Here is a 26972-nt window from a genome sequence, read left to right on the forward strand (position 1 = left end):
ACCTGACAACCACTGGTCTCCTTCCTGTCTCTGCGAGTCCCTGTTCTGGACAGTTTGTAAGAACAGAGTCATACGGCAGGTGGCCTCTTGGGACTGCATGTCACACTCAGCATGATGCTTTCGCGTTTGTTCACACCGCTGCAGGTGTCAGGACTTGTGTCGCTCCTCCGTGGACACACCACTATCGGTCCCTGAGGACGGGCACCTGGTAGTTTCTGCCGTGCACACTGCCACTGCCTTTAGCTGACAACAGGAGGTCTACGCCCTGCTCTGGGACCTCAGCTGCACCAGGACTGCCTGCACAGGCCATAGGGCAGTGCATGGTTTAATGGTCTTTCTGGGGACCACAGTTTAGCCAGGACAGTTACTCAACTGTCGCCTGTTGGTCCAATAACTGACAGAGGGACTGGTCAACAATCGCCCTCCAGGAGCTGTGGGCTCAGGATGGTAAAAGGGCATTGAATGCACGGAGGGCGGGGAGCAGGGGAACAGCCAGACCTGTGCACTGCCCATCTGGCTGCAGGGCAAGGCATGGTCCCATCACTCTAGCAAGCTAGTAATTACAGTGACAATGGCCACTGCTCAGCGAGGAGCAACTGCAGTGCAAGTGGTACCAGGGCACAGGGGCTCTGCTTTCTGGAGGACCCTCAGGGCCAGGCCAGCGCTCAGTGCTTCAGGTGCATTAACTTTTCTAACCCTGCATGGCATACACAGCCCCACTTCACAGCTGAGAAAGCTGAGGCCGAGGTTAGTCACAAAGCCTAGCTTTGCATCCTGGGTACCACAGAGAGGGGTGCACGTGGGTGCCTTCTATGCCCCGCCCACGCTGCCACTTCCTATCATCCCCCCCAACACACTCAGCTTGCCTCCTTGGCTGCCCAGGGGCAGGTGCAGCCTGGCTGCTACTGGGTGCCCAGCTGACACGTCCCTGGAAACACAGGCTCCTGGGGAGACCGGCAAGAGCCCCGGAAGAGCCCACCAGAGGCAGCCTCACTGCAGCCATTACCACTGTCACAGAAACAGCATGTTCTGGGGCATCTGCTGGTTACCTAGGTAACATAAATCTGCCTGGGGAGGAGGAGATGACCTGGCTTGGGTGTCAGGCTCCCAGCTGGGCACCACGTCCTACCTGCACCTCAGGGTCTACTGCACCTGGGCAGTCTGGCCACCATGGATGCTGTCTGAATGCAGCAGAAATCGCATGTGGCCGTTTTTCCCACTGAACATGAGCTCCTGAGGCAGGATGATGCCTCAGCTGTTTCTTCAATGTGTGGCCTGATAACTGGAGCCACTTGGGTGCACAGCAGGTGCTCTTGGTTTTTGCAAAAGGTAGGGTCGGCAAGGAGGAGGACAATCATCAGAGTAACAGCTAACAAGAGTTCAGCGCTTAGGCTGTAGCAGCCTGGGACAGATCCTTTAACCCACTTCCCCTGCGTGGGAATCGCTGGGTCAGGGCGGGCCCCGGCAGTCCACTATGGAGCCTGCTGGGAAGACTGATGCTCCTGAGCCCTCTACGTGGTGAGTGCTAATCCACACGCCTCGGTGGGGTGGACACGCCTATCCTGCCCCATGATGCAGAGCGGACCGTGACAAGGAGGGATCGTGACCTTTCCCAGGGTCACGCAGCTGTTGTTGTGGATTCTGCTGGGCCTCCCCAAAAGACAGTCTGAGTCCTACCCACTGGATCTGACTGTGGTCGTCTTTGTAAAGAGGAAGTCATACTGGATTAGGGTGGGCCTTAAATCTGCCTGGTGTCCTTATAAGAAGGCCACTTGGAGACACATTCACACATGCACTCTTGGGCACACTCAGAAGAGAAGGCCACGTGAAGACAGGCAGAGACCGGAGCACCACATCTGCAGACCCAGGAGTGTCAGGGATGCACAGCCCCCAGAAGCTGCAGGCAGGGCAAAGAGCTCCCTGGAGCTGTAGGGAGTGGGGCCCGGCCCAAACCCTGATTTTGCATTTCTGGCCCCAGAACTGGAAGAGAACAGATTTCTGTTTGAAGGCACCCAGTTTATGGTAATCTGTCCTGGCAGCCACTGGAAACCCACACAGCTGGCTGGTAGCAAACAAGGGCTGACCCAGGAGGCCGGCTTCTCAGGGCTCTGCTGCAGCTGTTCAAGTGACGGAGCAGGCAGTGGGGCCGTGGGATTCCGGGTGAGAAGGCCTCAGTTCCCGGCTTAGCCTCGGTTTAGACTGTCGGGTTTTACTTTCCTGGTGGCAACCTGATGCCCTGTCCCTTTCTGCTCCCTCGGTGGGTAGAAATACTGACATTCGCCTGAACAACGGCCCAGCCCGTCACTGGATTGCATAAGCCCCGGTCCTCACTGTCTCCGGAAGGCGGAGCCAGGAGGCCTGCACACCTGGGCACCTGCATCAGCAGTGATGTCAGAAGGAGCCGCCTGGGGTCCCAGGAGCCTGCAGGAAGAACTTCCAGGAGAACCTGAGCAAGGACGTCAGCTGGAGGCTGACGCAGGGTCCTTGGCAAAGAATGGTGGCGGAGGACCCCCGCTCAGAGCTTCTCTGTCACCAGCAGCCACCTGCACACCAGCCAACAACTCAAGCTGCCCACAAACCAGTTGAGCTCATGCCCAAACAAGCCCACCAGCGTTTCCACCCTGAACACACTGCAGCCCCCGGGGGTTACCAAATCTCAACAGTACAGTCCAATCGCAGGCCAAGCCTGAAAAGGCGGGTGCTGCAGATGGGTGCTTTTTTGGGCACTGGTATACTCACAAGTCCATCTGTACACAACTCACAACAGCCAGAGGGAAGCAACTCACGTCCACCCACACTGCATGATAAACCACCGTGGTGCCAACAGACATTGGAGTATTATTCAGCCTTAAAAAGGAAGGAAGCACTGGCATGAATGAGCCTTGCTAAGTGAGCTGAGCGGGTCACACCAGGACAGCTCCTGTACAGGTCCATTCACGTAAGGTGATTGCAGCAGTCAGCCTTATGGGGACAGAGAGGGGAAGGGCAGCTGCCAAGGGCTGGGGGAGGGGGAATGGGAACTGTCTTTCCATAGGTCAGAGCTTCATTGCAGGAAGGTAAGAAAGTTTTGGAAATGGATTGTGGTGATGACAGCACAATATTGTGACTGTGCTTAAGAACTGTACACTTAAAGATGGTTAAAGTGATAAATCACACGATGTTTATTTTAATACAATAGACTAAAGCATGTTTAGAATCTCCAGATGGCTAGCCAGGCGTGATGGCCCACCCTGTAATCCAGCCTCTCGGGAGGCTGAGGCAGGAGGATTGCAAGTCCTAAGCCAGGCTCAGCCACTTGGCGAGGCCCTAAGCAACTTAGCGACCCTGTCTGGAAATAAAATGTAAAAAAGGCTGGGGGTGTGGCTCAGTAATTTAACATCCCTGGGTTCAATCCCTGGTACCAGGGTCAGCAGGGGAGATCCCCATTTTACAAAGGGAAGAGGGAAAAAGGAGCCAGTTGAGGCCTGCCTTAGGGTCCTGGGCTGCATGCCTAAGTCCAGCCTGACACCCCTGGTGCTCTGGAAGGGTTCTCCTGGCTTCAAGAAGCCTTAACCCCAAGGATGTGTTGACCCTGCAAACCTGCCAGGTGCTGACACAATGGCATGCACAGCGTGGCATGCAGAGCGTGGCCCTCAGAGCGCCCTCCGTGCACGCCTACCAGACACGTTTCCCGGAGTCCAAGAGCTGGATGCGGCCACCCTGCCCTGCCCTGCACCTGGGTCCCCTGAGCTTGGTTCTCAGTAGCTGGCAGAACCTGTGGGTAGGAGGTGCCTCCCCCTTCCCAGGAGGCTGACCGGGGGCAGGAAAGCTTGCCTGCGCCAAGTGGGTCCTCAGTGGGGTCTTCAACATTAGAAAGAAAAGGAGGGCTACCACGCCTGTGATCCCAGCACTCGGGAGGCTGAGGCAGGGGGATGAGAGTTCAAAGCCAGCCTCAGCAATTTAGTGAGACCCTGTCTCAAAATAAAATACAAAAAAGGGCTGGGGATGTGACTCGGTGGTTAAGTGCCCCTGGGTCCAATCCCCAGTGCCAAAAACAGAAAAGGAGGAAGGTGACCCAGTGTAAGAATATTGGAGCTGGAGCCCTCAAGAATGGGATCAGTGCCCTTATCAGAGGGACTCCAGAGTCGTGTCGCCCCTCCTACCACGTGAGCACAGTGGAAAGATGGTCATGTGAACCAGGAAGCAGGCCCTCACCAGGCACGGAATCTGCCTTGATCTCGGGCTTTCAGCCCCCGGAACTGGAGAAATAAAGGTTGCTGCCTGTAAGCCGGCCAGCTTCTGATTTTGCCACAGCAGCCTAAATGGACCAAGCCACAAAATAACACCTAGAGCCACCAGAGCTGGAAGATGGGCAGGGTCGTGCCCTAGAGCTTTGGATGGGTGCAGATGTTGGCAGCCCCGGACACTCACTCCAGCAGGGAATCTCCAGCTGCCTGGGTCCTCTGGCCTCTGCCTCTAGCAAAGCTACAGCAAATTCCATCAGCAGTGCCCACAGAGGGCTGCCCAGCTTCCCCCTCTGGCTGAAGAACCCTAGGGAGCCTTGCAGATCCCCAAGCCCATGCTCAGCACACCCCAATACCTCATGCCCTCAGCTCTTTGATTATTCTTAAGATTTTAAAAAAAATTTGTTGTAGTTGTAGATGGACAGAATGCCTTTATTTATTTTTATGTGGTGCTGAGGATGGAACCCAGTGCCTTACACATGCTACTGCCACTGAGCTACAGCCTCAGCCCCATGATTACTCTTAAGATTTTTGGACTTCCCCCTTCCCAGCAAGGAAACTCCTGGGAACCCCAAAGACCCAACAGTGTGTATTATAATGAACTGAGAGTGGGGCGGACCCACATTTGGATTTCTTTCCTCCTACTTAAAAGTTGTGCAGCCTTCGACAAACCATGTCACCTCTCTGACCCTTATTTTAATCATTTATAAAATGAGGACTTTAGTGTCACTTGCCTCTTGGAGCTGTTGAAAGAATTAAATGTAACATTCCAGGCTTGACAGTAACTACTGAGTTCAGTAGGTAAGTGCAAAAGCTGAGTGACAGACCGTGGCCACAGTGTGCCACACAGCAGTTAGAGAGCGGGGACACCCAGATCCACCTGGACCCACCTCTACCATCACCCAGAGTCAGGCCTGCCCGCCCACACGGGATTGGCCCACATGCACAGCCAGGGAGGCCCATGTCCGTCTGTCCAGCACAGCTGGCTTCTCTGCAGAGGTGGCTGGGGAGGATTCTGGGCAGGGGCTGGGCTTGCTCCACAGCAGAGATTCCAGCCACTGCAGGAAGCCCCAGCCAGGCGCGGCACTTCCAATTAAAGAGAAAAGAGGAAGGGACCCCGGGAACAGAGTCCTCACAGTGGCCAGTCCTTAGTATTTGTACTTTTTAGTAGTGTATTATCTGATTTTTACAATAATATGCATTCTTTGAAAAATCAGGATTGTATAGAACAATGAGGACAGAAAGCAGAGCGGCCCCCTGCCGGATGACACCTGCCTTCTGTCTCTGGGTGACCTCATTTCATGCATTCTCTCCTACACATATGTACACACATGTGAGCACGCACACACACAAACCGGCACATGAATTTAGGTTGTGACATCCCTGTTGGCTCTTGACTCCCATCGCCTCCACCCTCCCCTCCCCTGAATCCACACTACACTGCGACACCACAGCTTATGGTAAACACGTGCGAGGTGAGCAGCCACAGTCCCCCACCCCCCTGCAACCACCGTGCTGCTGAAGTGTGGCGGGGCAGGGCTGCACTCCAGACCCCGCTGGGGAGAACGGGTGGTGCGGGCAGTCGCGCCCAGGTCAGCACCGTCAGCATGGCCTTGCGCCCTTCTCATGGTCCTGGTAATCAAACAGGTCCACAGAGCAGAGTCTGAGGTCCTCATTTTGTTATGAAAATAGCACCATCCTGCACACATGTCTGTACACCTGGCCTGCTTTCTCATCACCTGCGGGAACCCTCCACACAACTTCCTATCAATTTCCACATCTGTGTGCCTTAGTAAGCCACCTCCAGTGGGCTGGCAGAGGCAGGACGTCCATTCAAGATGTAAAAATGAGGACCGTGGCAGTCCTGCTGCCTGACCTTACTCCCGCACACCGTCTGCCTGGGGTCACCTGTGGCAGTGCCAATAGCTTCTGCTCAGTGACTGGGATAGAGCTCCTTTTCTCAGGCCTAGGGGAAGCAGAGCTCTGCCCTGTGGTTTCGGGCCAGGCCGCGCACCAGGGCTGTTCCCCTGGGCGTTGAGCCAGAGCCAGCGTGGCCTCTGGGATGGTCTTTGCATTTTTCTTTGGGGGGCGGGGGTGCTCAGAAAATGCTACCTCAGATTAGTGACTAACAAGGCCCCTGCTCCCATCTTAATTTTGGGTGCAAAGAGCTATTTGACCTCCCTGAGGAGGCAGGATCAAGTCACTGAAGTCACTGAGCAGAAGCTATTGGCACTGCCATAGGTGACCCCAGGAAGACAGCAACTTGATCCTGCCTCCTCAGGGGGGTCACTCAGCTAACACTCTCCCCAGGTGCTTTCAGAAACTCAGTTTCCTCGCTTGGTCAATAGCATTTACTGAGAGATCTAAGCCCCATCTAGCTGAAAGCTTGTCTCAACAGAGGACAACACTCCTCCCTTCCATAATTTCACTTACCCAGGGCCAACCACAGTGTGAAAATATGAAATGGAAAATTCCAGAAATACACTATGAGTTTTAGATAAAGAGTAGAGGAGTGTGATGAAACCTGTGGTGGCCCACTCCACCTGGCTGGGATACAGTGTGTCCACCCTGTATACACTATCAGTCCGAGAGTCGCCTCTCAGTTACCAGGTCAACCTTGGCAGCATCCCATATTGCAGTGCTTGCATTCAAGCAACCTTGCTTTACTTAATAGTGGGCCCAAAGCACAGGAGTCATGATGTGAAGGAGGTGTCGGGGCATAGGGCACGGAGCATGGAAGCACACACTCTGGGGCACCTGTGGCAGTGCTGCAGGCCACACAGAGGAGAACGCTGTCTGTGGGGCTCTGAACCAGCTGAGGATTCAGGCATCCGCTGGAGGGTCTTAGAACATGTCCCCCACAGATTGAGGGGCTGGCTGGGGGTGGTTTCCTGGGGTGATGGTGAACCTCAGGTGATCGAGTCAACCGTCCCTGAGCTTGACAGTCAGGATACATGCACTTTGTTATATCTAAACTGCAACCTGATTTTGAAAAATCCTAACTGTTGGGAAGGGTTATGGACAGTGGGAATGTTTTTATAATTTTCTTTGACCTCCTTAGTATTAAAAAAAAAACACTTAAGTCAAAGTGCCACTGGGTTCAACCCCCAGTACCTAAATAAATAAATAAATAAAATACCTTAGTAGTGACACTTTTTAAACGTCCCGACTAAGGGCTCTCCTACCCCTAAGGAGCGGAGGTTCGACACGCCAGAACACTGCTGGCCAGCGTCGACTGAAGGCGACTTAAGTCTGCCCTGCAGCCTGATGACTTAATTCCCAGCACACGCTCAACAGGCATGTGGACACACGCACCAGGATGTTTACACGGTTCCACCTGTGACAGCCCCAAACCGGACGCATGTGTCCACGACAGAACAAACAAGTCAAGAGTGCGACCCAGCAACGCCAGGACGAGACAACCGCAGCCCGCAGCAGGACAGCTCTCTTGTAAACCTGACTTTCAGCCTAGACGCCAGGTCACAGGAGTTCAGGTTGCAGATTCCATTCAGATAAAATCCAAACATGCAGAACTAACCCGTGCTGCTGGAATCCGAGCAGCAGCAGCCCTGGTGGGGAGGCCGGGGAGGCCCGTGAGTTCCCCGAGTGCTGCTCTCATGATCTGTGTGCTTTCCCCTCGTGCTGTCCTGCAGGGGAGGTTTATCACAAAACAGACAGGACAGTCTGTTCTGAAGAGAGTTCTGGTGGGAAAGCAGGAACCTTGCCCTCACCCCAGCTGCCCTGGCCAGGCACGAGGCTAGCCTGGAGGCCACCACCCTGGGCTGCATCTCAGCTCTGCCCATTGCCAGCGGTGTGCCTGGGAACCAGCCCCCCTTCCCTCAGCTCCTTCTGTCAGATGGGGTTTCCTGAGATACACTACACAGAAGCCCCCCCAGCCGGGACTGGCAGTGGCGGGCACCTAGTAGCCGTTTCTCTTCCTCTACTGTAAAGAAAGCCGGTGGGAGTTTCGGCTCTCGTCCCCAAGGCTGCCCAGCCCTCTGCCACTTGTTGGTTTCAATCCCAGAAGCTCCCCTTGTTGTTGGTTACAGGGTCCCCTGTGACCCACTAAGCGTGGCCTATGCTGTGGCTGGGAGACGCTGGAGACGGTGGACTCTCCGAGGAGAGTCACCCTTGGGCCCCATTGAGCACAGGTGCAGGGGGACACCCCAGGGCTGAGTGCCCCCAGCTCAGTAAGGCCTTTGCTCAGCCACCTCCCGGGGGGGCCCCCTGCCGGGTAGGGAGAGCCCTCCTTTCACAGTGCTCCTCTGAATCCCTCTGATCCCTCTTAAGAGGTCACTAAGTCCTCTTTGACTGAGGACCAGAAATTAATCTGGATGGAATTCCTGTGTTTCAACCTGGCTGAGCAGGCACGAGGCTGGGCTCTTAAGCAGGCAGAGTCCACCTCCTGCCCACCCTTGCCCTGCTCCTGCTTCTTCCTTCTCAGACTGCAGGATACTGGGGTAGTACCTGCCTGTCCCATCAGAAGACACTCAGACTCAGAGGGTCTGGCTGGAAGCCCTGCAAAGGCCTCTGGGGGCAAGCCCCAGAGATACAGGCAGAGCCGGCGGCACCAGCCTGGAGTCCGCAGGGCACAGGCTGCCGCAGGGTCTGGGCACTTCCATTCCCTTGGCCAATGGAGCTGGGCAGCAGGGCTCTGTGGGCAGTGCTCTGCCTCTGGGAAAGTGGACTGGTGATGCCTGCTGGAGGCTCGCTGGGGGCTGGGCCATGTGTGCCACACAGCACCCCCCTGGTCCAGGAGCCCTATCTTCTGGGGTCTTGTTTATCCATGAAGAATAAGCAGCAGCCTTTACTGACTGCTGAGCATGAGGCAGGCGTGGTTCTAGAATCTCCATGGCTACTGACCCACGCCACCTTCCTGAGAACCTACTGAACTTAGATTTATTATGAGCCCTACTTCATGTAGGAGAAAAGTGACCAGGCCAGTGCCACATGGCCAGGAGGTGGCAGAGCCAGGCCTGGACCTGGGCCCCTCGGCCTGCAGCCTTCGCCACTCGGCAATGGACACAATGTTGTTCTGGGAGCAAACTGGCAATAAGTGATGAGAGCCACCCACCACCACTGCCCACCCCTGACCCCTTCCCGTAACTCGTGTTCTGGAAACTGCTCTAAAGGACTTAAGGGAAGTGAAGGCTTAGTTGGTATAGGAGAGCCACAACCACGCCATCTCAGAGGGAGCGGCACAGACTCACAGCCGGGGAGCCTGTACCCCATACCCTACGCAGACCAGACGGCCGGCCGCACAGGAAACATCTGCGTGAAGACGCGCAGCACCAGGAAAGGCGTAGGGGTGAGCCCTGGCTGGCGCAGAGGGGCCCGCTGTCCTGTGCAGCTATAAAAAGGTAGGGAGGGCTGGGGTTTCTCAGTGGTGGAGCCCGCCTAGCGTGCGGGAGGCCTGGGCTCCATCCTCAGCACTAAAAAAAGAAAAAAAAGAATTAGAGAAAGATAGGATGGCAAAGGGGGCCGAGAGGGGAAGGCAGATCTGTGGTGGCTACTAGGTCAACACAAAGGGACGTCCCAGCAGCAGGCATGCAGGGGAGCCGGGGCGGAGGGGCAGCAGAGCACACAGAGCTGGAACTCCAGCCTCTGGGCATGCGTGATGCAGGGCTTGGGAAAGGCGAAGAGGTGGGTCAGTCCTGTGCTTCACCCTCCAGGGCCAGGAGGCATGGTCTGCAGGCTGCGCAGACAGGCGAGGCTGGGGAAGGCACTGGCCGGCACCACGCAGGCTCCCAGCACCCAGGGGGGATTTGCAAGGCAAAGGTTGATTAGCATCATCCCCCATGACGTCCATGAGACAAGCGGGAAATGTAAAGCTCCCAGGCGAGGCCTCCGGAGATTAAAAGGCCAGGGCACAGCACAAGGGTCTGCGGAGGGACGGGTGCTGTGTGTGTGTGTGTGGGGGGGGGGGCACTGTGCCTCGCCCACCTGTGGGTGGCAAGCCAGCTCCTGCTGCAGCTGTCCCAGGTTTACAGCCCAGCCCTATGCCCATGAGAAAGTGGTGTGACTCTGGGCCTCGGTTTCCACATCTGTAACGTGGGAAAGCAGGAGGAGCAGGCTCTTCCTGGGATGCAGAGAACCTGAGGGGGTGAGGTCAGTGTTCAGGTGGGGCAGGTGCTCAGCACAGCAGTCCGAGCCGTCACCTGCTACTGGGTGCCGAGGGCTGGGGGCAATTCAGGGATCAGTCTGGGATGGAGAAGGCTCAGTGGTGAGGAGAGCCTGGACTCTGGACTGACTACAGAAATGCAGAAGCCAGAGGGCTCTGAGCGCCGTGCTAGGAGCCGCCATCCTTGGTGATGTGCCTCGCTCCTAGGACTCTCAGGCCCCGTCCAGGAGATGAAGACTTTGCAGAGCCGTCACGAGGCTCAAGGGAGCAGATACATGTGCATTGCTGGTCAAGGGGACGCTCTGTTGACCTGGGGGACACTCCTCCTGAGGACAGACTTCCCAGCACAGCTCTGGGGGTCTCGAGTCTGCCAGGACATGCTGGCTGGGGCTGGAGGGGGCTGCAAGAGGCACTGGCTCCTGCTAGGGTCCCCTCTACCTGCCTCATAAACAGGAACATGAGCCTCACAGTAATGCAGCAAGTGAGGCACTGTCACCATTTCACAGCCAACACACGCACACGCACATGCACTGTGGCCTTTCTCTCTTTCACCCGCCTCCCACATTCTTTCCTGCTTCCTTTACTGTACAGAGGAGGGACACGGCCTGGACGCAGTGACCAGAGGCTGCGGCCGCCCCAGGGGGTTGGGAAAGCCTGCTTGGGGAGGAGGCAGCCGTGGCCAGGGCAGCCAGCCAGAGAGGATGCAAACATGGGCTAAGACTTTCCCAGAGCCAAACGCATTCCTCTGGCCTGGCCAGCCTGGGACAGGGAAACTGGCCAGCCTCTGTCGCACACTCAGTGTATTCCTCGGGCTCAGCTCTGGCGCTGGGCCCCTGGGGTTGTTCTTAGTGACCTAGCTTCCCCGGGGATAAAACTTGGATTCCAAGTTTAGATTCCAAGACTTCTGTGCAGCGGCCTTGGAACCCATCAGGAGCGCAGGGCTGGAGTCTGCACAAGTCCCAGCTGTGCGAAGCAGGTGTCCCTGGGCTTCTGGGGCTCCGAGATCAGCCCAGAGCGTCTCCTCACAGCCTGGTGTGCGGGCCTGTCTGGGGCACTCAGGCCCACCCTGACAGCTGGGCTCACCTGGGCCTCTCATCCCCAAATCCTGGACACCGGAGTGGTTCATTCCTCCCAGGGCTCTGTGAACCCATTCTTGGCCTTGATGCACATCCCAGCTGTACCCTCCTGGCCCGGTATGCAAGGACCCAGCCTCCAAGGGCCAGGGAAGGAGCAAAGCGGGGCATCTCAGAGTCAGAAAGGAGGCCTCATTAACCCAGCATCGTTGTTTGTGCTTCTAAGCCCCTGGGAATCGGCCTCCGGGGCCCAACCACCAGAACCAAACAGGGCTAGCCTCCCGAAAGAGTCGAGGACCTGAGCTCTGCTCCAGCGGCTTCCAGGAGGCCTGCAGCTACTGTCACGCCACCCAGAGCACCCATCCCCGTTCAACCCACCGGCACGGTGATGGCAGGTGCTTGCTGGTCTTTGTCCTGTGGGCTCCAGGCCTCCTTGGACTTCCCTGACCAACACTGGCCCGGAGCAGGAAGAGCACAGTGCCCAGGGAGGTGGGGGGTGGAGAGAGGACCCTGCAAGGGCCTCGTACGCTTTGCACTCAGATCTCTTCTGCAGAGGGTGACCACCGAACCTGTTCAGAGAGACGGATAATCCACAGACATGGTGCCCAGCAGAGGGAGTTCTCCAGCAAGAGGCTGGGACGGCGGCAAGCACTCTCGAGGCCACAGCGGTGCTACCGGTGAACAGGGACGAGCAACAGGGCATCACAGACATCAGACATCAGCCGCATCCCAGGAGCCAACCGACAGCAGCATTTCTCAACCTTCTTCATGACTGTCTCCCTGCCCCGCACTGGGGACTGAACCCAGGCGCTCCACCACTGAGCCCCAGCCCCAGCCCTTGGTGATTTTTGTTTAGAGACAAGGCCTTTTGGACAGATCTCCCTCATTTGCTTTCCTCCTTTTACCAAACGATAAGGTTTTAGTGAACAGAATTGAGCTTCAGAGGACCACAGAGTATTTTTAAAAAACAAGTATTTTTAAGCCCCAAAGACCCAATTCTGGCCCTACGGGGACTTCACTCCTATGGGGAATGCCCAGAGATGTCGGCACAACTTGACCACAGCTAAACCCAGGGACACGGTGTCCCAGAAGCTACGCTATTCAGGAGCAGAAGGAAGCTTTCTGTACATGCGCTGTGCTGCAGCACGCCCGTGTACACTGGTTTCTGAGTACTCAGAAATGCAAAGTCTCAAGTGAGGTGGTGGAAGTTCTAGACATCCCTAATGACACCCACCCCACCCCCATTTAGTAGCAAAAGGGAAAAGTAAAAAGGAAAGGAGAGCTTCAAACTGGCTGGTCATATTGTACATATGGGAGAGAGAGTGGTTGTCTTAGCAGCAGCAGAGGGTCCTGTCCCGAGTGGGCTGAAGAGTCTGCCTCTCAAACACAATTTGATCAAGGAGGAGGTGGGATGGACCGACAGACTGGAATAAAATTTAGATCTTGTTGCTGTGCAAATATGAGCAAGTCATTCAATCTCTCTGAGCCTCATCCCCTCATCTGCTGAATAACAATGAACCAGAATGTACCCAGCCAGGCCTGACACACTGGAGGTATTTACTAATTCCATCTCAATTAAACAAATATTTGCTATAATGTTTCCAGATCAGTACAAGTAAGTTACAGAACCAGGATTCAAATCCAGGTCTTCCGGCTCATCCGGCCAGGTAGCCACCCTCCCAACTTGTGCTTCTTCCTTTCCCATTTTAAAAGAAGGTGAGTAAGCCCCCTTAACTCTCATCAGAACTAGGCGGCTAAGAGTCAGAAATTAAATCAAGTTGCCAACACTGAGAGGCCGCTGCCACCTGGTGGTGGCATACCTAAATCATTGGGGGGCAATTACCGAAGGGGAAAAACGGCCAGTGTCTTACACATGCCTAAAGCCCCACCAAGCCCAAGCTTACACAGCGAGACTGAGTCACCAGCCACCACCTGGCAAAGGGCCAGCACACCACCAGGCACCTGCCTGTTCTTTGACGCCTCTGGCTTAGCTTTCCCACCCGCCCCAGGTTTGTCTTTTAATTGATCAAATTTAATAACCATCAATAAACCAAATACCACCATATCTGAGCAGACGGTCTTCCCAAGAACTGCTGGACACCCACAGCCCCAGTTCCTGAAGAGCTTAACCAACCACCCGGACACCACAAGAAATTCTTGACAAGCCAGTGTTTCAAACTTGAACTTCTAAATCAGCTTTCTGGCCAAACTCTCCCGAAATTCCATTTTTTATGCCATCTTGGTCCTCCTTACAGCTGGGGAACGTTCACAGAACCAGCAAGCGCTGACCTCTGGGCGTGCCTGCAGACGCCGCTGAAGGAACGCTGCCGAAGGAACAAGGCCCAGGCAGAGCCCTGGACGGCACCGCAGCCCTCGCTCACACCCTGCACAGCTCCTCTGGGCGAGGTGCTCCCAGCCTGTGCACCTCCCGCCCGCCCCGTCCTGGGGAGGACCAGCAAGGCTGCCACTTATGAGGACTCGCACGCGAGACCCCTAGAGAGCCGACGAGGCTGGACTAAGGAGTTACCGTCCCTGACCACAAAGTGGACTCTTCTTTTAGGAAAACCTCTGGAGGGCCGCATACCATGGTGATGGCATGTAACAGGTCACTGCCGCCCAGTTGTCATTCCTCCCTTTCGACCACTGTGGCATTTAACTCCCAGATGGCCCAGGGCACAGAGAGTGGCATTGGGGATGTCAACCCTGTGTGGGCTCCTTCAGCAACAGCTGACACGTGCCACCTGCTCCCTCAGCCGCCACCCGGGGGCTCCCACCCCAACTGCACCCAGAACCTAGTGGGAAAGAGGGACCTGAACCTGCAGGAGTCAGACTCCAGCCTCAACTTCCTGTGCGTACGACAGGACAATAATCATCGACTTCGCGAGGTTCTGGTGAGGGTGAAGTGGACATCGTGAGACAGGCACAGCTCCTGGCACACAGAGGAGTTCAGCCCGCACAGTCCCAACCTGGAGACTCGTGTCCAGCCTCTGAGACTGGCCTGGCTGCGGTCAGAGCCCTGGGAGGTGTGAGGAGCCCAGCCTCCCTCGGGACAGACGACAGCTCCCGGGCACGCCTGCCACGCTCGTCCTCCACCACTGCTGGCACCGTGGGAGCCAGGGAGGCACGGATGCTCGCTGGGCGAGCTGCACACCTTGTCTGAATGGGAAACCACCGCCAAAGTCCCAGAGCAGAAACTGGACTGCAGGGGCCTGAGGACCCGGCTTGGCAGAGGTGGTAACCAGCCAAAGTTGAATTTCTCTTTATGTGTCAGAGGACTCCAAACCATCCTCTGCAGAGTTCCAACCAGGCAGTCAGGCCACAGGCCAGAAAGGGACAGACAGGCAGGAGGAGCCCATGAGAACACGGTTGCTCTCTCCACGGCTCTGCACAGCCTCCGGAAGTCTCCTTAGCACAGCTCCTGGAGCCCTGGAGGGCCAGCCTCCCCGGCCTCAGACCACCTTCCCTCCAACAGCAAGCAGTTCTGGGACCCTTTGAGAGGAGGGACACCAGTGTAAGGCCCTGGGCTAAGCACACCAGGCAAGAACACAGCCGCAGCACTGCAGGGGACAGGACCCTCACCCCAGAGAGTGAAGGGCAGAGGTTTCTCCTCAGCAGGTGGGGCTTCTCTGCAGAGCCGCCTAATGGCAAGTGTCCTCTGCCTCCACGCCCCTGGGGTGGCCCCGGTGAAGGAGCAGCCTAGGCAGGACTTACCTTCCACTGCAGAGAATGGAACCACTGGTCTCGCAGGTAGCTGTTGGCAGCCTGCAACGGGAACAAGAGAAGGTACAGTCACCAGAGGGCGGCAACTCAGGGCCCCTGACAGCCAGCACGTGAGCCCTGCCTGCTCTGGGCAGACGAGCCCTGAGTGAACTGCTCTGGAACAGAAGCATGCGGGGGGCTTTTCTGGAAAGAAGACACAGCCCTGGTGGATGCTGGCTGCTGGGCACGAGGAGCTCCCCCTTGCTGCCTGTGCACACACCCGACTCACTCAGAATCATGGGAAGGGTGGTGATGGTGGCAGCAGGAGCTGCCAGGGGCCTCCCTCCCACCAGGATCACCAGGCACCCACCCCACCTCTTCTCCATCCTGCCAGTTCCCTAAGCTAAAGGCGGCTTCCATCACTGCCCGCTCCACAGAGGAGAAGACCAAGACTCCGAAATCCCACACTACGTGCATTCAGACCCGGGTGGGCCAGCGTCAAGGCCTGTGTACTTCACCAGGACCCTTGTGACAGCTACAGGTCAGGGTGGGCAGTGCCAGCCTTGAACTTGGCCAGACCTAGGGTAAAGCATGGAGCCGAGAAGCAGAACCTCCTTCATCCCCAGCACCCTGATCCCGAGAGCCGGCAGTCTGGACTTTCCCGACTGTGCGTCTGTGAGTGGTAAGCGGCCCGCTCGTCGGCGTCGGAGGATGGGGGACGGGCGCTGTAACCACCCAGAGCCTGCTGGAGGCCACGGCTGCCATTCTCACCAGTTCTCCCAAATAAAACTTGGCCCAAGCAGGCTGAACCACCTGGCGCAAATGGTTGCTCTCAGGCCGCCCCCAGCAGCAGGCCTGCCACCCGTAGCAGCCACATTGACAGTGTCCGAGGGGACCCGCGGGCTGGCCTTGCAGCAGCAGCCCTGGGAAGATGGACTGTCACATCTCGTGGTGCAGAGAGGAGGAAACTGAAGTTAAGAATGTTCCCAAGGTTCAGACGGGAGCCGAGGACCAGGAAGTGAGCTATAAACCACACACGGAGGCACTCTGAGCTCTCTCCAGGCCACCCAGGCAGTGCCACGCCCCCTGCTCCAAGAGACCCTAACTGCGAAGGTCGAGAGACTCCATGAAGACTGGAATGACTCACCCCCTCTGCTTCCTACACACACACACACAGGGCCCAGGTCTTCTGTAGACAATGGTCTCCACCCGACCGTCCTGAATAAACAGACTGCTTGGTGCCCAGGTGGCACAGCATCCAGGGGTCAGTCCAGAGACACCTTTCAAACCTGGGCAGTCACACCAGCCCCTGAGGCAGGCTGAGCCTGAGTGCTACCCAAGCCAGAGACCAGCTTCTGTGCTTTTGGGACTCCTGCGATGGCTAAGCCTCCAACAGACCTGGGCCCAGGCCCTGATCTCTGCTATAGTCTAGCATTCTGCCCCGGAGGATGTTGGGGACGTGGCCTGTGACACCTGCTCAGGATTGCTCAGGCCCAAGAGGAGAAGCAGCCCCCTGCCGGGCTGTGGCTGGGGTCTCCGCTGCCAGCACTGACCCAGCATTCTGGTCTCATGACACTTCTTGTTCATTAGGATGACAACACACATCCCCAGCTCAGGGCAAGGGATGGTGACACCCCAGACGATGAAATAACCATGGGACAGCTTACTCAGCACGCCCCAGATGGCGCACGAAGGCTCTTGAAACATGGCCATTCGGGTCAGCAGCAGCCACAGCTGTGCTGTGCCCACAGACACTTAGCAATGGGCTCTCCAGGGCTTTTGTGAATAATGCCACTTCAGCAGACTGCAGCGAGGGGACGTGGCTGCACCACCACTGGGAAGCGTGAGGGCCAGCTCTCCTGGCAGGGGCACGCCAGGAGGAGCCACTCCACATGGCCTAGGTCCGTGGCATTTCCGCACGGCTGATCACACCCAGGAGGCCAGAGAGGGCTGCGGCAAGCAGGATGAGGTCCCCAAGATGTGCTCTGGGATGATGTCATCTTAACACGGCAAAGGGACTTTGCAGATGTGACTGACCGAAGGCTCTTGGGATGGGAGACTATTCAAGATTATCCACCTGGCCCAGGGGAGTCACAAGGGAGGAGGAGGGAAGGTCAGAATCACCAGCAGGAGTCAGAGGGACGCAGTCGGAGCCTCCAGCAGCTAGAAGAGGCAAGGAAACACCCTCCTGGGAGCCTCCTGAGGAGCCGGCACTGCCCACCCTGGATGTTAGCCGGGGGGACTTCTGGCCTCCAGAGATATCCGCAAGTGTGCGCACCACACATACACACCCGCTACACACACACACACACACACACAAACTGTGCGGGCGGCTTCAGGATATGTTATGAATTGCAGGCTAAGGACCTAGATCTAATCTGACTTCTTCTCTGATGCCATTTTTCTGATGTGGAAAATGGTCCAGATTTCCTGTACCTGTCATCAGTTCTACTTCCAGTGACCTTCTTTACGTGGCCATGTAGCTTGCTCAATGAGTGTGAGCTAGTGGATGAGCCAGTGCCCTCTTGAGCTCCCCCCCGCCCCCTGAACCCGCCACGGTGAGCGGCACATTCCCTGAGGCATGAGCCCCACACACACTGCACACAAAGCCGGGGTGAGCAGCGGTCCTCGGCTGCCTTCAGCCACATGGAACGTGGGGCTGCTCCCCAGGGCAGCATCACCTGGTCCTCACACAGCCTCAAGCCCACCACCACCTCCCTGCCCAGGAACACTCTGCTTTCACCCTGCCCCTGGGGCCTACTCAACTCCCACTCAACCCTCAGGTCCCCCTGAAATACCTCTTCTCCAGAACTGTCATGATGGCACCTCCCCCCCGCACCCACCCAACACATCGCACTGTCTTACAGTCACCGGTCTAGTGTCCCGTCCCTAGGCTTGGGCTCTAGGAGGTCAGGAACCATGTCTGATTTAGGCACCACTGTGTCAAAAAAAAAGCCAGGGAAATGTTTGTCAATGAAAGACGGGCTGACGCGCTGAATGAATGAAGGATGGAAGGATGTACGGATGGATGCGTGAGGCAGGAGGACTGACAGAAGGGTAGATGAATAGACAGGCAGATGCATGGGTGCATGGTAAGACAGAAGGACAGACAGATGGCAGACACATGGGTGGATGGGCACCAATGTACCCACTCTGTTCAATGGAGAATATTTCATGTGTGTGAGAACTTCAGAAGAACTCTTCAGTCCTCACACCCTCTCTTCCCCAACTTGTATTTGATGAAGCCTCTAGAAATAACCACGGTGGTATTTTCCTGACGTACTTTGTGCCAGTACTGCCAAGTACTTTACGCAGAATCTATGATCCTCTCTAATAGCCAAGGAGACAAACATTATGGGTCCAGTTCACAGATACAGAGGGTCCTTCCTGCTGCGAGGGTCACACAGCTACCTACACAGCCTCAGCAGTGTAGGGTGACACAGCCAGTGCGTGGCAGATCTGGGCTGGAGCTCAGGGGGCCTGACCCCAGCCTGCTGTCCCTACTGCTCATCCCTGGAACTGGTGAGCAATGTGCCCAGCTCCTCTGCACCCCGGGCCCTGAGCTGGGAATCTGAAAGAATTATTTCCCCGTGTGACTTCCCTCTGATGAAGGGGGGAAGGACCTGCCACCCTATTCCAGGCACAAGGAGGCCCCACCTAAACAACAGGGCGGGCCTGAACTTCCTTCCAGAAGAGCAGGTACAGTTGATGGAGCCAGAGACTGCAATGAGGGTGGCGGGAAGCTGCTCCTCCTTGGACTTATCTGGTTCTGAAGGACCACTGCGGGCCCAGGGCCGTCTAAGTAGCTTCTAGCACAGGGAGAGCTGCCCAGTGGAGCCTCAGCCCAGGGAGAGGCTTCAGCAGAGTGCCCATGCTGCTCTGCGGGCGGCCGGGCAAGGACAAGCCAGACCCCAGGGAATGCTGAGTCTGAGGGTCACTCAGAGGAGGAGCCACTGGAACACAGGCAGGAGCCCCCGGCCCGCCCAGTGCTACTCAGGCTGCCCTCTGACAGTTCCTAGTAATAAATCTTTCCAACCAAAGGGCCTGATTCCAGGCAAACTCTGCCTAATTTCCTCTTCAAAAGTTGCCAAGTTCTGGCTCATTGTTGTATTGTCTACAGAGGTGAGAAAAACAGTCCAGGGAGCACCGGGGTACTGTTCCCAAGTCCCCTTCTCTGGCCAACTCTTGGGGAAAAACAGCCCGAGCATGCAGACCGGAAAGGGCTTCCCTCCAGCTTCCAGTAAGAAAGGAACCCACCCTGTCCCCTGCCCTGCTGCCAGTGTTTGGGGGTAAACAGTTGCCTGGCTCTGCCCTGCTGCCAGTGTTTGGGGGTAAACAGTTGCCTGGCTCCTGTGGGCTTTCCAGAACAATGACAGCAGAGCCAGGTATCTGAGACACCCAGTGATGGTGATGTGACTGGGGAGGAGGGTCTCCTCACTCTCATGTCACCAGGAACCTCGCTGAGGCCTCGTGGGGCTCTCCATTCCTCACCAATGTGTTTAAACCCAACTGCAAGGCCCAGCTTCCTGAAGACACCCTGTCCTGCCCTGCTCCTTAACAGGTGTGTTCTGCACCCAGGGGTTCTAATAACATGGCATTAGGGAGGAGTGCTGACATCACACAGCACCCAGAATCGCAGCAAATGGACCATGTGGAAGGCTGGGTGCCCCCCCGTCTAGCACTGCACCCGCAGGCCAAATGCTCAGCCTCTGGGCTGGAGAGGGGGTACCTGGACCTAAGCATTCCCCAGCCTCCTTCGTCTTTCAGGTCAGCTCCAGAGGCTGGTGTGAGGACCGGTTCAAATGTGGGGGTGTTGAAGTGGGGTGCCAGGGAGGCAAGCAGAGAGAGAAGAGAGGAGAGGAGAGAGAGACACAGAGATGCAGAGAGTCCAGGAGGAAGATGCCACAGAGACGACGCTGACAGACGGCAAGTGAGAGATGGCGACTGGGAAAGGAGGAGGAGAAATCACGACAAGGAGAGGGATGGAGGAGAAGCACGGGGAAGACGGGAAAGAGACAGGCACAGGTACAGGGAACCTGAGTCAGAAACAGACACCCGGCAGGCAGGGACAGGCAGGGGACACCGGAGCCTCCTCAGGGGTGCAGTGATTCAGGCACAGTGAGGGACTCCACCTCGGGAGGCTACTTGCATGGGAGGGGCCTGGCCAAATGAAAGGCTTCAGGCCAGCAGTACCCACAGAACCTTCTGAGGGTAGGGGACTACTGGGGATTGAACCTGGAGTGCTTTACCGTTGAGCTACAATCCCAGCCCTTTTTATTTTTTATTTTGAGGCAGGGTCTTGCTAAGTTGCTGTGACTGGCTTTGAACTTGCAATCCTCTTGCCTCAGCCTCCCAAGTTGCTGGGATCACAGGTGTGTGCCATGGGGCCCAGCTAGAGATGCTCCATATCTGCTCTGGCTAATGTAGTGGACACTGGCTACTTGTAACCACTTGGCATGCAAAACGTGCCTGGTGGACTCAGAACATGCATTTTTAATGGAATGGAATAATTCAATCCAAACACAAATGACCCAGGGAGTGCCAGGCAGCAGCTCGAGGCATCTTGGCTCCTCTGCCACCTGGAGCACTCAAGGCCTTCTAATGGGCTGTGACCCATCAGCCTACCAGGCTGCCTCTAGAACCCTTCCCCCCACTCTAGAACAGAAAAGATCTGTCCCCAGGGACCCTGAGGTTGCTCCTGGTGACGCCCAAGCTCTGGGTCCCAACACAGCAAACCATACACGAGTCAAGGCAAAGGAAAGATCCGTCTGCCACAAGAGCAAGCGGACCCCATCAGCAGTGGAGAAGGCCCCACTCAGCACCCCAAGCACTGTCCTGGAGGGGGCCACCCGGGCGCCCCCATACCCACACAGAGCTCCCAGGCATGACTCCAGCCCACTCCAGGATGACTCGGATCTGTCTCTGGAACGAGGCAGCCACACAGCAGCCATGAATCACAGGAGGCAGCAGGGAGGAGGGCGAGGACAGAAGCCAGGGAGAAGCCACCCCAGGTCCACCTCCCTTGCCCAGTGGAGATGACAGCAAGGGAGACTGACAGGGTGGAGGCCGCACCCACCTGGGCTCCCCTGCGGACGGAGGGCCACGCTGCTCCTGCCTAGCTCAGCTCTGCCTCCCGCTCGGGATCCCGGATCCGAGGCGCTGCACGTCTCCCCCTCCCTTTCTCCTGCTCCTCTCCTGCTCCCCCTCTGGCTGTGCCTTCCGCTGGAGCAGGGCCAGTGAGTAAGGGGATGCTGGAGCAGCCACAGGCGGCCACGGCCCCCGGCCAGCCCGTCTGCTCTGCAGGGGAGCTCTGAGGCGGAGCACTGCCCACTGCAGCCGGCCGAGCGAGTCATCACGGAGGGCCCACAGCCACAGCCTGGTTAAAGGGACACTCCAGCACTAGTGAGACGTGTCTCCCCCACAGCCTCACTGCTCCTCCTTCCGTCCCCAGGGTGATGATGCTCTGGACTTCCTTGGGGGCAGGGTCATCCTTAACATTCTCGGAAGCAAGAGATCCTCCTACGGGTGGAGAGGGGACCCAAGGCCTCCCTTCTCTATTCCAAGAGTCTCCTTCCTGTCTGTCACTCCCACATTCAGCCCCTCTGCCCTGCAACCATGCTCACCTACCTAGCGTCCCTTCTACCCTGAAGAGCTTCCAATGGCTCCCTGTTGCTTTCAGGATGGAGTCTGCGGCTCCTTTAGCTGGCAAGGCCTGCAAGATCTAGATGGAGCCACAGGTCCTGAGTCCCCTCCTCTAGTGACAGCAAGTTCCTGGTGTCCCCAGATTGGTGCTTAGCCCCATGTCCTCTCCACCCAGAGGCGTGCACTCCCCCATGCTGGCACATGCCTGTTCATCCCTCTGCACACGGCTGCATGCAGAACCCCTGGGGAAGCTGCTGTGGCACCTCCAAACTGAATGAGTCACTCCACCCTCTGGGCTCCCAGTCCCCTGGCACTTGCCTCGACTTCAATCCTAACTTCAGTCGGGGTCTGCTTATGGCTCTGCCTCCCCAGAGGCCGAAGAGCTCTGCAAGGAGGAGGCCTTCATCCACGCAGGGGGAGCAGCCTCAAAACTGTGAAGGCAGCAGAGGCACTCGTGTGGGATGTCCCTAGGTGTCCCTCCCTCTCAGGTATTACTGCCACCAGGTCTCCTGCTGCCCTGCCCACCCCCTGCACGGAGCCGGCTGAAGCCATCAGACTGGCAAGGAGTGAAAGAGGAGGCAGGGAGGCCAGTGGCAGCAGGGGCCTCTGGGAGGGGCTGAGCGCGTCTCCACACTGAAGACAGGAGAGGAAGGAGGACAGAGTTCTGCTGGACAGAGGGCGAGCAGAGGGCCTCCAGGAGGAGAGCCACTGAAGCAGGGCGGGGTGGGTCCCCCAAGCGACGACAATAAAGACCTGGACTTGCCCACACAAGTCCAGCTGTTCCACTCACCAGCGTACTTGGCACTCCTCAGAGGCAAACAGGGTGACTCTTGGCCCCAGTGCTGTGACACAATCTAGAGGCCACTGCTGAAGCAGGGAGCCATTCTTTGGGCCAAGAGAAAGTCTCCACAGAGAATCCAGGTGCGAAAGGAAACGTTCCCTAGCAGAGGCCAGGGCAACCCTCCCTGGCTGGGCATCCGACTTGGTTCTCCAGAACTGGGGGACCCTGATGTGGTGTGTAGCACCCAGGTATACTGGGTGGCCATTGGCTTTGCTTCCCCTTCTTTCAAGTACCCACACCTCCTACCTCCACGTGGCCCTGAGGGCTATCAGCCAGAACACACGCTGCCTATGTGGGCAAGGGTGGGCAGGGCAGTGGGCTCCCATGGGGCGAAGGCACCACAGCAGGGCCAGTCAGCAGCTTCTCTGAGATTCTACAGAGATGCTGAGATGAATGAGACGCTGCCTCACAATAAAACCAACACTCAGAGGCAGGGCCAGGAGATGGAGGAGCTGCTGAATGTTAATGATGTCATCTGACCCCTGAATCCAGGACCCAGCTATGCTTCAAGTCTTCTCTCGGACTTCCCAGTTATTTTTTTAAATATTTTTTTTAGTTGTAGATGAACACAACACCTTTAGTTATTTTTATCTGGTGCTGAGGATAGAACCCAGGGCCTCACATGTGCTAGGCAAGCGCTCTGCCACCGAGCCACAACCCCAGCCCCTCCCAGTCATTTTAATGGTTATAGTACTGCATTCTCTTCTTGCCTTACTACTCTGAATAATGTCTGTCATTTCTAACCAAAGTCCTGATTAGAACATACAGAATGTACATCTGTTTTCTGAGAAGAGGAACCATAATTCCACCCATCTCAAGGATTAGCCAACGTGAAGTAGAAGGCCCCTCAGTCAATGTAAAGCAAAAGGCAGCACCTGTTGCTCACAGGCTTTTCCCAGCCTTCACGACTGGCCATGTGCCTCGGTTTCCTCATCTGCAAAGCTCGTTTCTCAGGTGTAGGGAACTAATGAGCAACGTGAGCTCAATCCTCGCACATCCCCTCCTTTCCTCCAGTGAGCCCTAGTGGGTACCTTTCTTACACTTGGAGTTAAACCCCTTCCCTCCAGGGGAACGAGGGGGCGGCCAGCCGGGCTGAGAAGAACTGCCTGTTCATGCTGTTTATCCTACCTGCAGCAGGACGGTCCCCCCGGGGATTGTGAGCTGTAAACAGTACTTCGGGGCATTCTCCCAGGACAGCAGCTGAACGTCTTCGATGGCGCTGTAGGAGACTGAGTTTTCCATGTACCCAGTTGGCTGCAGCAGAAAAAGAGAAGACACACAGGTTACAATTATGTAACATGTAACAATCATGTAACAGGCATGGCCCCAGCCTGAAAAGGCTCCGGAGAAGTCCCCACTCTGGACACAGCACGGGAGCTGGTGCAGAGGTCCGCAGCTCTGGGGCCAAGGGAAGTTCTGTCACTCCTGGCTGGGGAAAGGGGTGCTGTAGAGGAAACCCACCCTGCATTCAGGAGGGCAAGGGCTGGGGATCGCTGCACCTGGCATCCATGCATGGGCCCAGCCCAGGGCCTAGCTGGAATCCCAGCATCCCTTACCAGCAACCTGCCACTGCCACCCCTCCCAGAAGCAGCAACAGCCTCCCAGTGGTCACCCTGAATTCTGCACTCAGGACCCAACATGGCCACCTCATCCTCACGGTGCTGCTCAACACTGCTCAATGGCTCCCAGCAGCCTGGGTACGGAGTTCACGCCCTGCTCCCCGCCCTGGTCTGCTCACAGTGCCTCTAACCCAACCCGCTCCTCGTCCCCAGAGGCCCTGGCCCACTCTGGCTCTCCTCCTCTCCTCTCCTCTCCCCTCCAGACCTCCCTCACAACTCTCTGGAGGAGCCTGCACCCTCCAGCCCCACAACCCACCGGGTCGCACCCTTCCCTGAGCCTTCTTCCTCGGGACTCACCACACCCTACTCAGTCTGCAGTCTACTTGATGTCCGCCTCTGGCCAGGTGCAGGTCTGACTTGGCCCCTGTCTCCCCCATGCCCAGCCCATGGCAAGGGCTCACCAGTTTGTGTTGGAAGACAGAATGAGACGGGCTACTTGGGGACAAGGCTGGAGGAAGCATGGGAAAGAGAAGTCCACAGACACTCTCTGCAAGAGGCCCCAGGTGCCAGGACACACATGGCCACCAGGCTCTGGCAGTGTCCCTGTCACTCTGGCCCTGGCATGCCAGAGTACAGGAGAATCAGAGGCAAGCACAGCACAGCTGAGAATATCGACAGCTAACACCTGCCAGCTCTTGCGTGGGCACCACATCAAATCCTCACAAAGACCTCAGGGAGCAAGACCCAGGGCCTCCCTATCACAGGGAAGCAGAAACTGAGGCTCAAGTGGCCCTATGACTTGCCCAAGGTCACTCAACTAGAGTGAGTGGCATGACCAGGGGTGAACTCAGTTCAGATTCCGGAACCCACACCGGCCACTGTGAGCCCTGTGAGCTGGCCCCACCGTGAAGACCTGGCCCCCATGGGTCTTCCTTCCTCGCATCTGTCTGCCTGAGTGGAGACGGGTGGCGCTGGCAGGGGTGGAGGGCTGGTGGCTTGCGCGGCCTTACTTCCCCATGAGGGTCAGTAGGCCCAGGAAGTCCGAGCAGCTGTCCACCAGAGTTTCCCCATCCATCCCTCCCTCACTCTTTTTCTGGTCCAATAGGTATTTACTGAGTTCTGTCCCACTCTAGGGGCCATGCTGGGTGCTGGGGGTCAGCAGTGAGAAAGACAGGAGCCCAGCAGGGCAAAGAAGTGACCAACAAAATAGCCAAATAAATAAATGACTAAAGAGTGGCAGGTGCTGCACAAAGATCCAAATAGGGAGTGGCAACAGGTGGCCGAGAGCCAGGCCCAGTGGGCAGAGATGGAGGACCTCAGAGCGGTGGCCAGCACAAAGGCCCAGGAGGGAAGAGCTGAGGGGAGTTTCCTGGGGGAAGGCAGGGCAGGCCAGGCCACGCCCAGAGGTCCAGCTGAGGCTGGGGCACTATTTCCGGGGACGCAGTGCTTCAGGCAGAGGCTGGAGCCAGATTCAGCAGCATCAGCAGGTCCGCTGCGCACAGTCCTGGGAAGAGGGTGGCGGTGGAGACAGCCCGAGCTCCTGCACCGCTGGGGGCGGGGGACTAGGCTGCTTGGACCCTGCAGGTGTGGGAGAAGGCAGCAGGTTCACCCTGCCCTTCTCACTGGTCATCCCCCATGCTCAGCAAGACCCCTGGGTACCACCCGATGGCTGCTGTGTCCTGACCAAGACGGCTCGTGACAGCACATCCCAAGTCCACGCAGGTGCCCCCCACCACCACCACCCAGCACACTGCCTGCAGAAAGTGGCGCAGTCTTCCCGCACGTAGGGCAGGACAGTGAATGGTCAGTGAAGCCAGTGCAATGGCTGGCTCTCTGACCGCCTGCCTGACCCTGCCTGGAGTAGTCATGTCGGGTCTCTACCGCGGCTAAGCACCCGGGCCTGACACCCTAACAAAGGAATGAGCATCTTGCTAAAGTGAGGGAAGCCCGTGAGCGTGCCTCCTGTCTTCACCACAACACACCGCGTGGTCCAGACCAAGGCATGTGCAGCCTCAGTTCTTTGGGGCCACCCTTGGGTTTCTAGTCCCCACACAGACTTCTGGGAGGCCCTGAGAGGCAGCAAGGCCTGATCCCAGCTCCTGGAGGTGAACATGGCTGCTAATGCGACTGGCTGGGAGCGAGGGGGCCTGGCCACTGCCGTCCACCTCTTTCTCATGACCCTGCCTGGGCTGTCTGAAAGCAGCCTGGATCAAGAGTTGCAACCAAGGCTTTCTGGGAAAAGGCTGGGTATAAATAATACATATTGTTTTTAAAATGCAGATTTATTGCCTTCCCATTGTTTGTAGCAGCATTTGGCCACAAGCAGGGTTTTATAAGAACAAATGAACTTATGTTTGAGCCACCAACTGTGTGTCCTTAAGCAAGTTAGTGCACCTCTCTGAGCCTGGTTCCTCCAATGGTAAGATAAGATTGACTCAATAGACACAATTATGGGAGCACTGAAAAAGATCTCATTTGTCAAGGGCCTAGATAGCATTTGGAACACTGTGAAAACCTCAATAAAAAGAACTATTATGAAAAAGACTAAACTTTATCTCTGGGGTCGTCCTCCTAAAACCCAAGTCTCACCATGAAGAAAACATCAGGCAAACCTCAACTGAAGGACGCTCCTCCAAACACCTGTCCGGGCCTCCCCCAAAACAAGAAAAGCCTGAGCAATGCCCCACACAGAGGTTCAGGAGGACATGGCTCCCGGAGTCTTATGGGACTCAGGACAGAAAAAGGACATTAGGTGCAAAGGAAGGGAAGCGACAGTGTGACACAGCAGTGGTGTCCACAGCAGCCCACCCCACC

The 26972-nt window shown here is 56.8% G+C and overlaps 1 protein-coding gene across 2 annotated transcripts in view; it reads right to left on the minus strand.

Annotated features, from left to right (window-relative positions):
* LOC107150872 (c-Maf inducing protein) overlaps positions 1-26972 on the minus strand; it is a 199920-nt gene that overhangs the window by 54856 nt on the left and 118092 nt on the right. For both annotated transcript variants that reach the window (XM_048792682.1, XM_015496024.2), the window contains exons 2-3: positions 23728-23853; positions 15129-15179 (exon numbers count right to left, since the gene is read on the minus strand). In XM_048792682.1, coding sequence (XP_048648639.1) covers positions 15129-15179; positions 23728-23853 — 177 coding nt within the window. The remainder of the gene's footprint in view (positions 1-15128; positions 15180-23727; positions 23854-26972) is intronic.

Source organism: Marmota marmota, unplaced genomic scaffold (genome assembly GCF_001458135.2).
Source record: "Marmota marmota marmota unplaced genomic scaffold, marMar, whole genome shotgun sequence".
Lineage (NCBI taxonomy): Eukaryota > Metazoa > Chordata > Mammalia > Rodentia > Sciuridae > Marmota > Marmota marmota.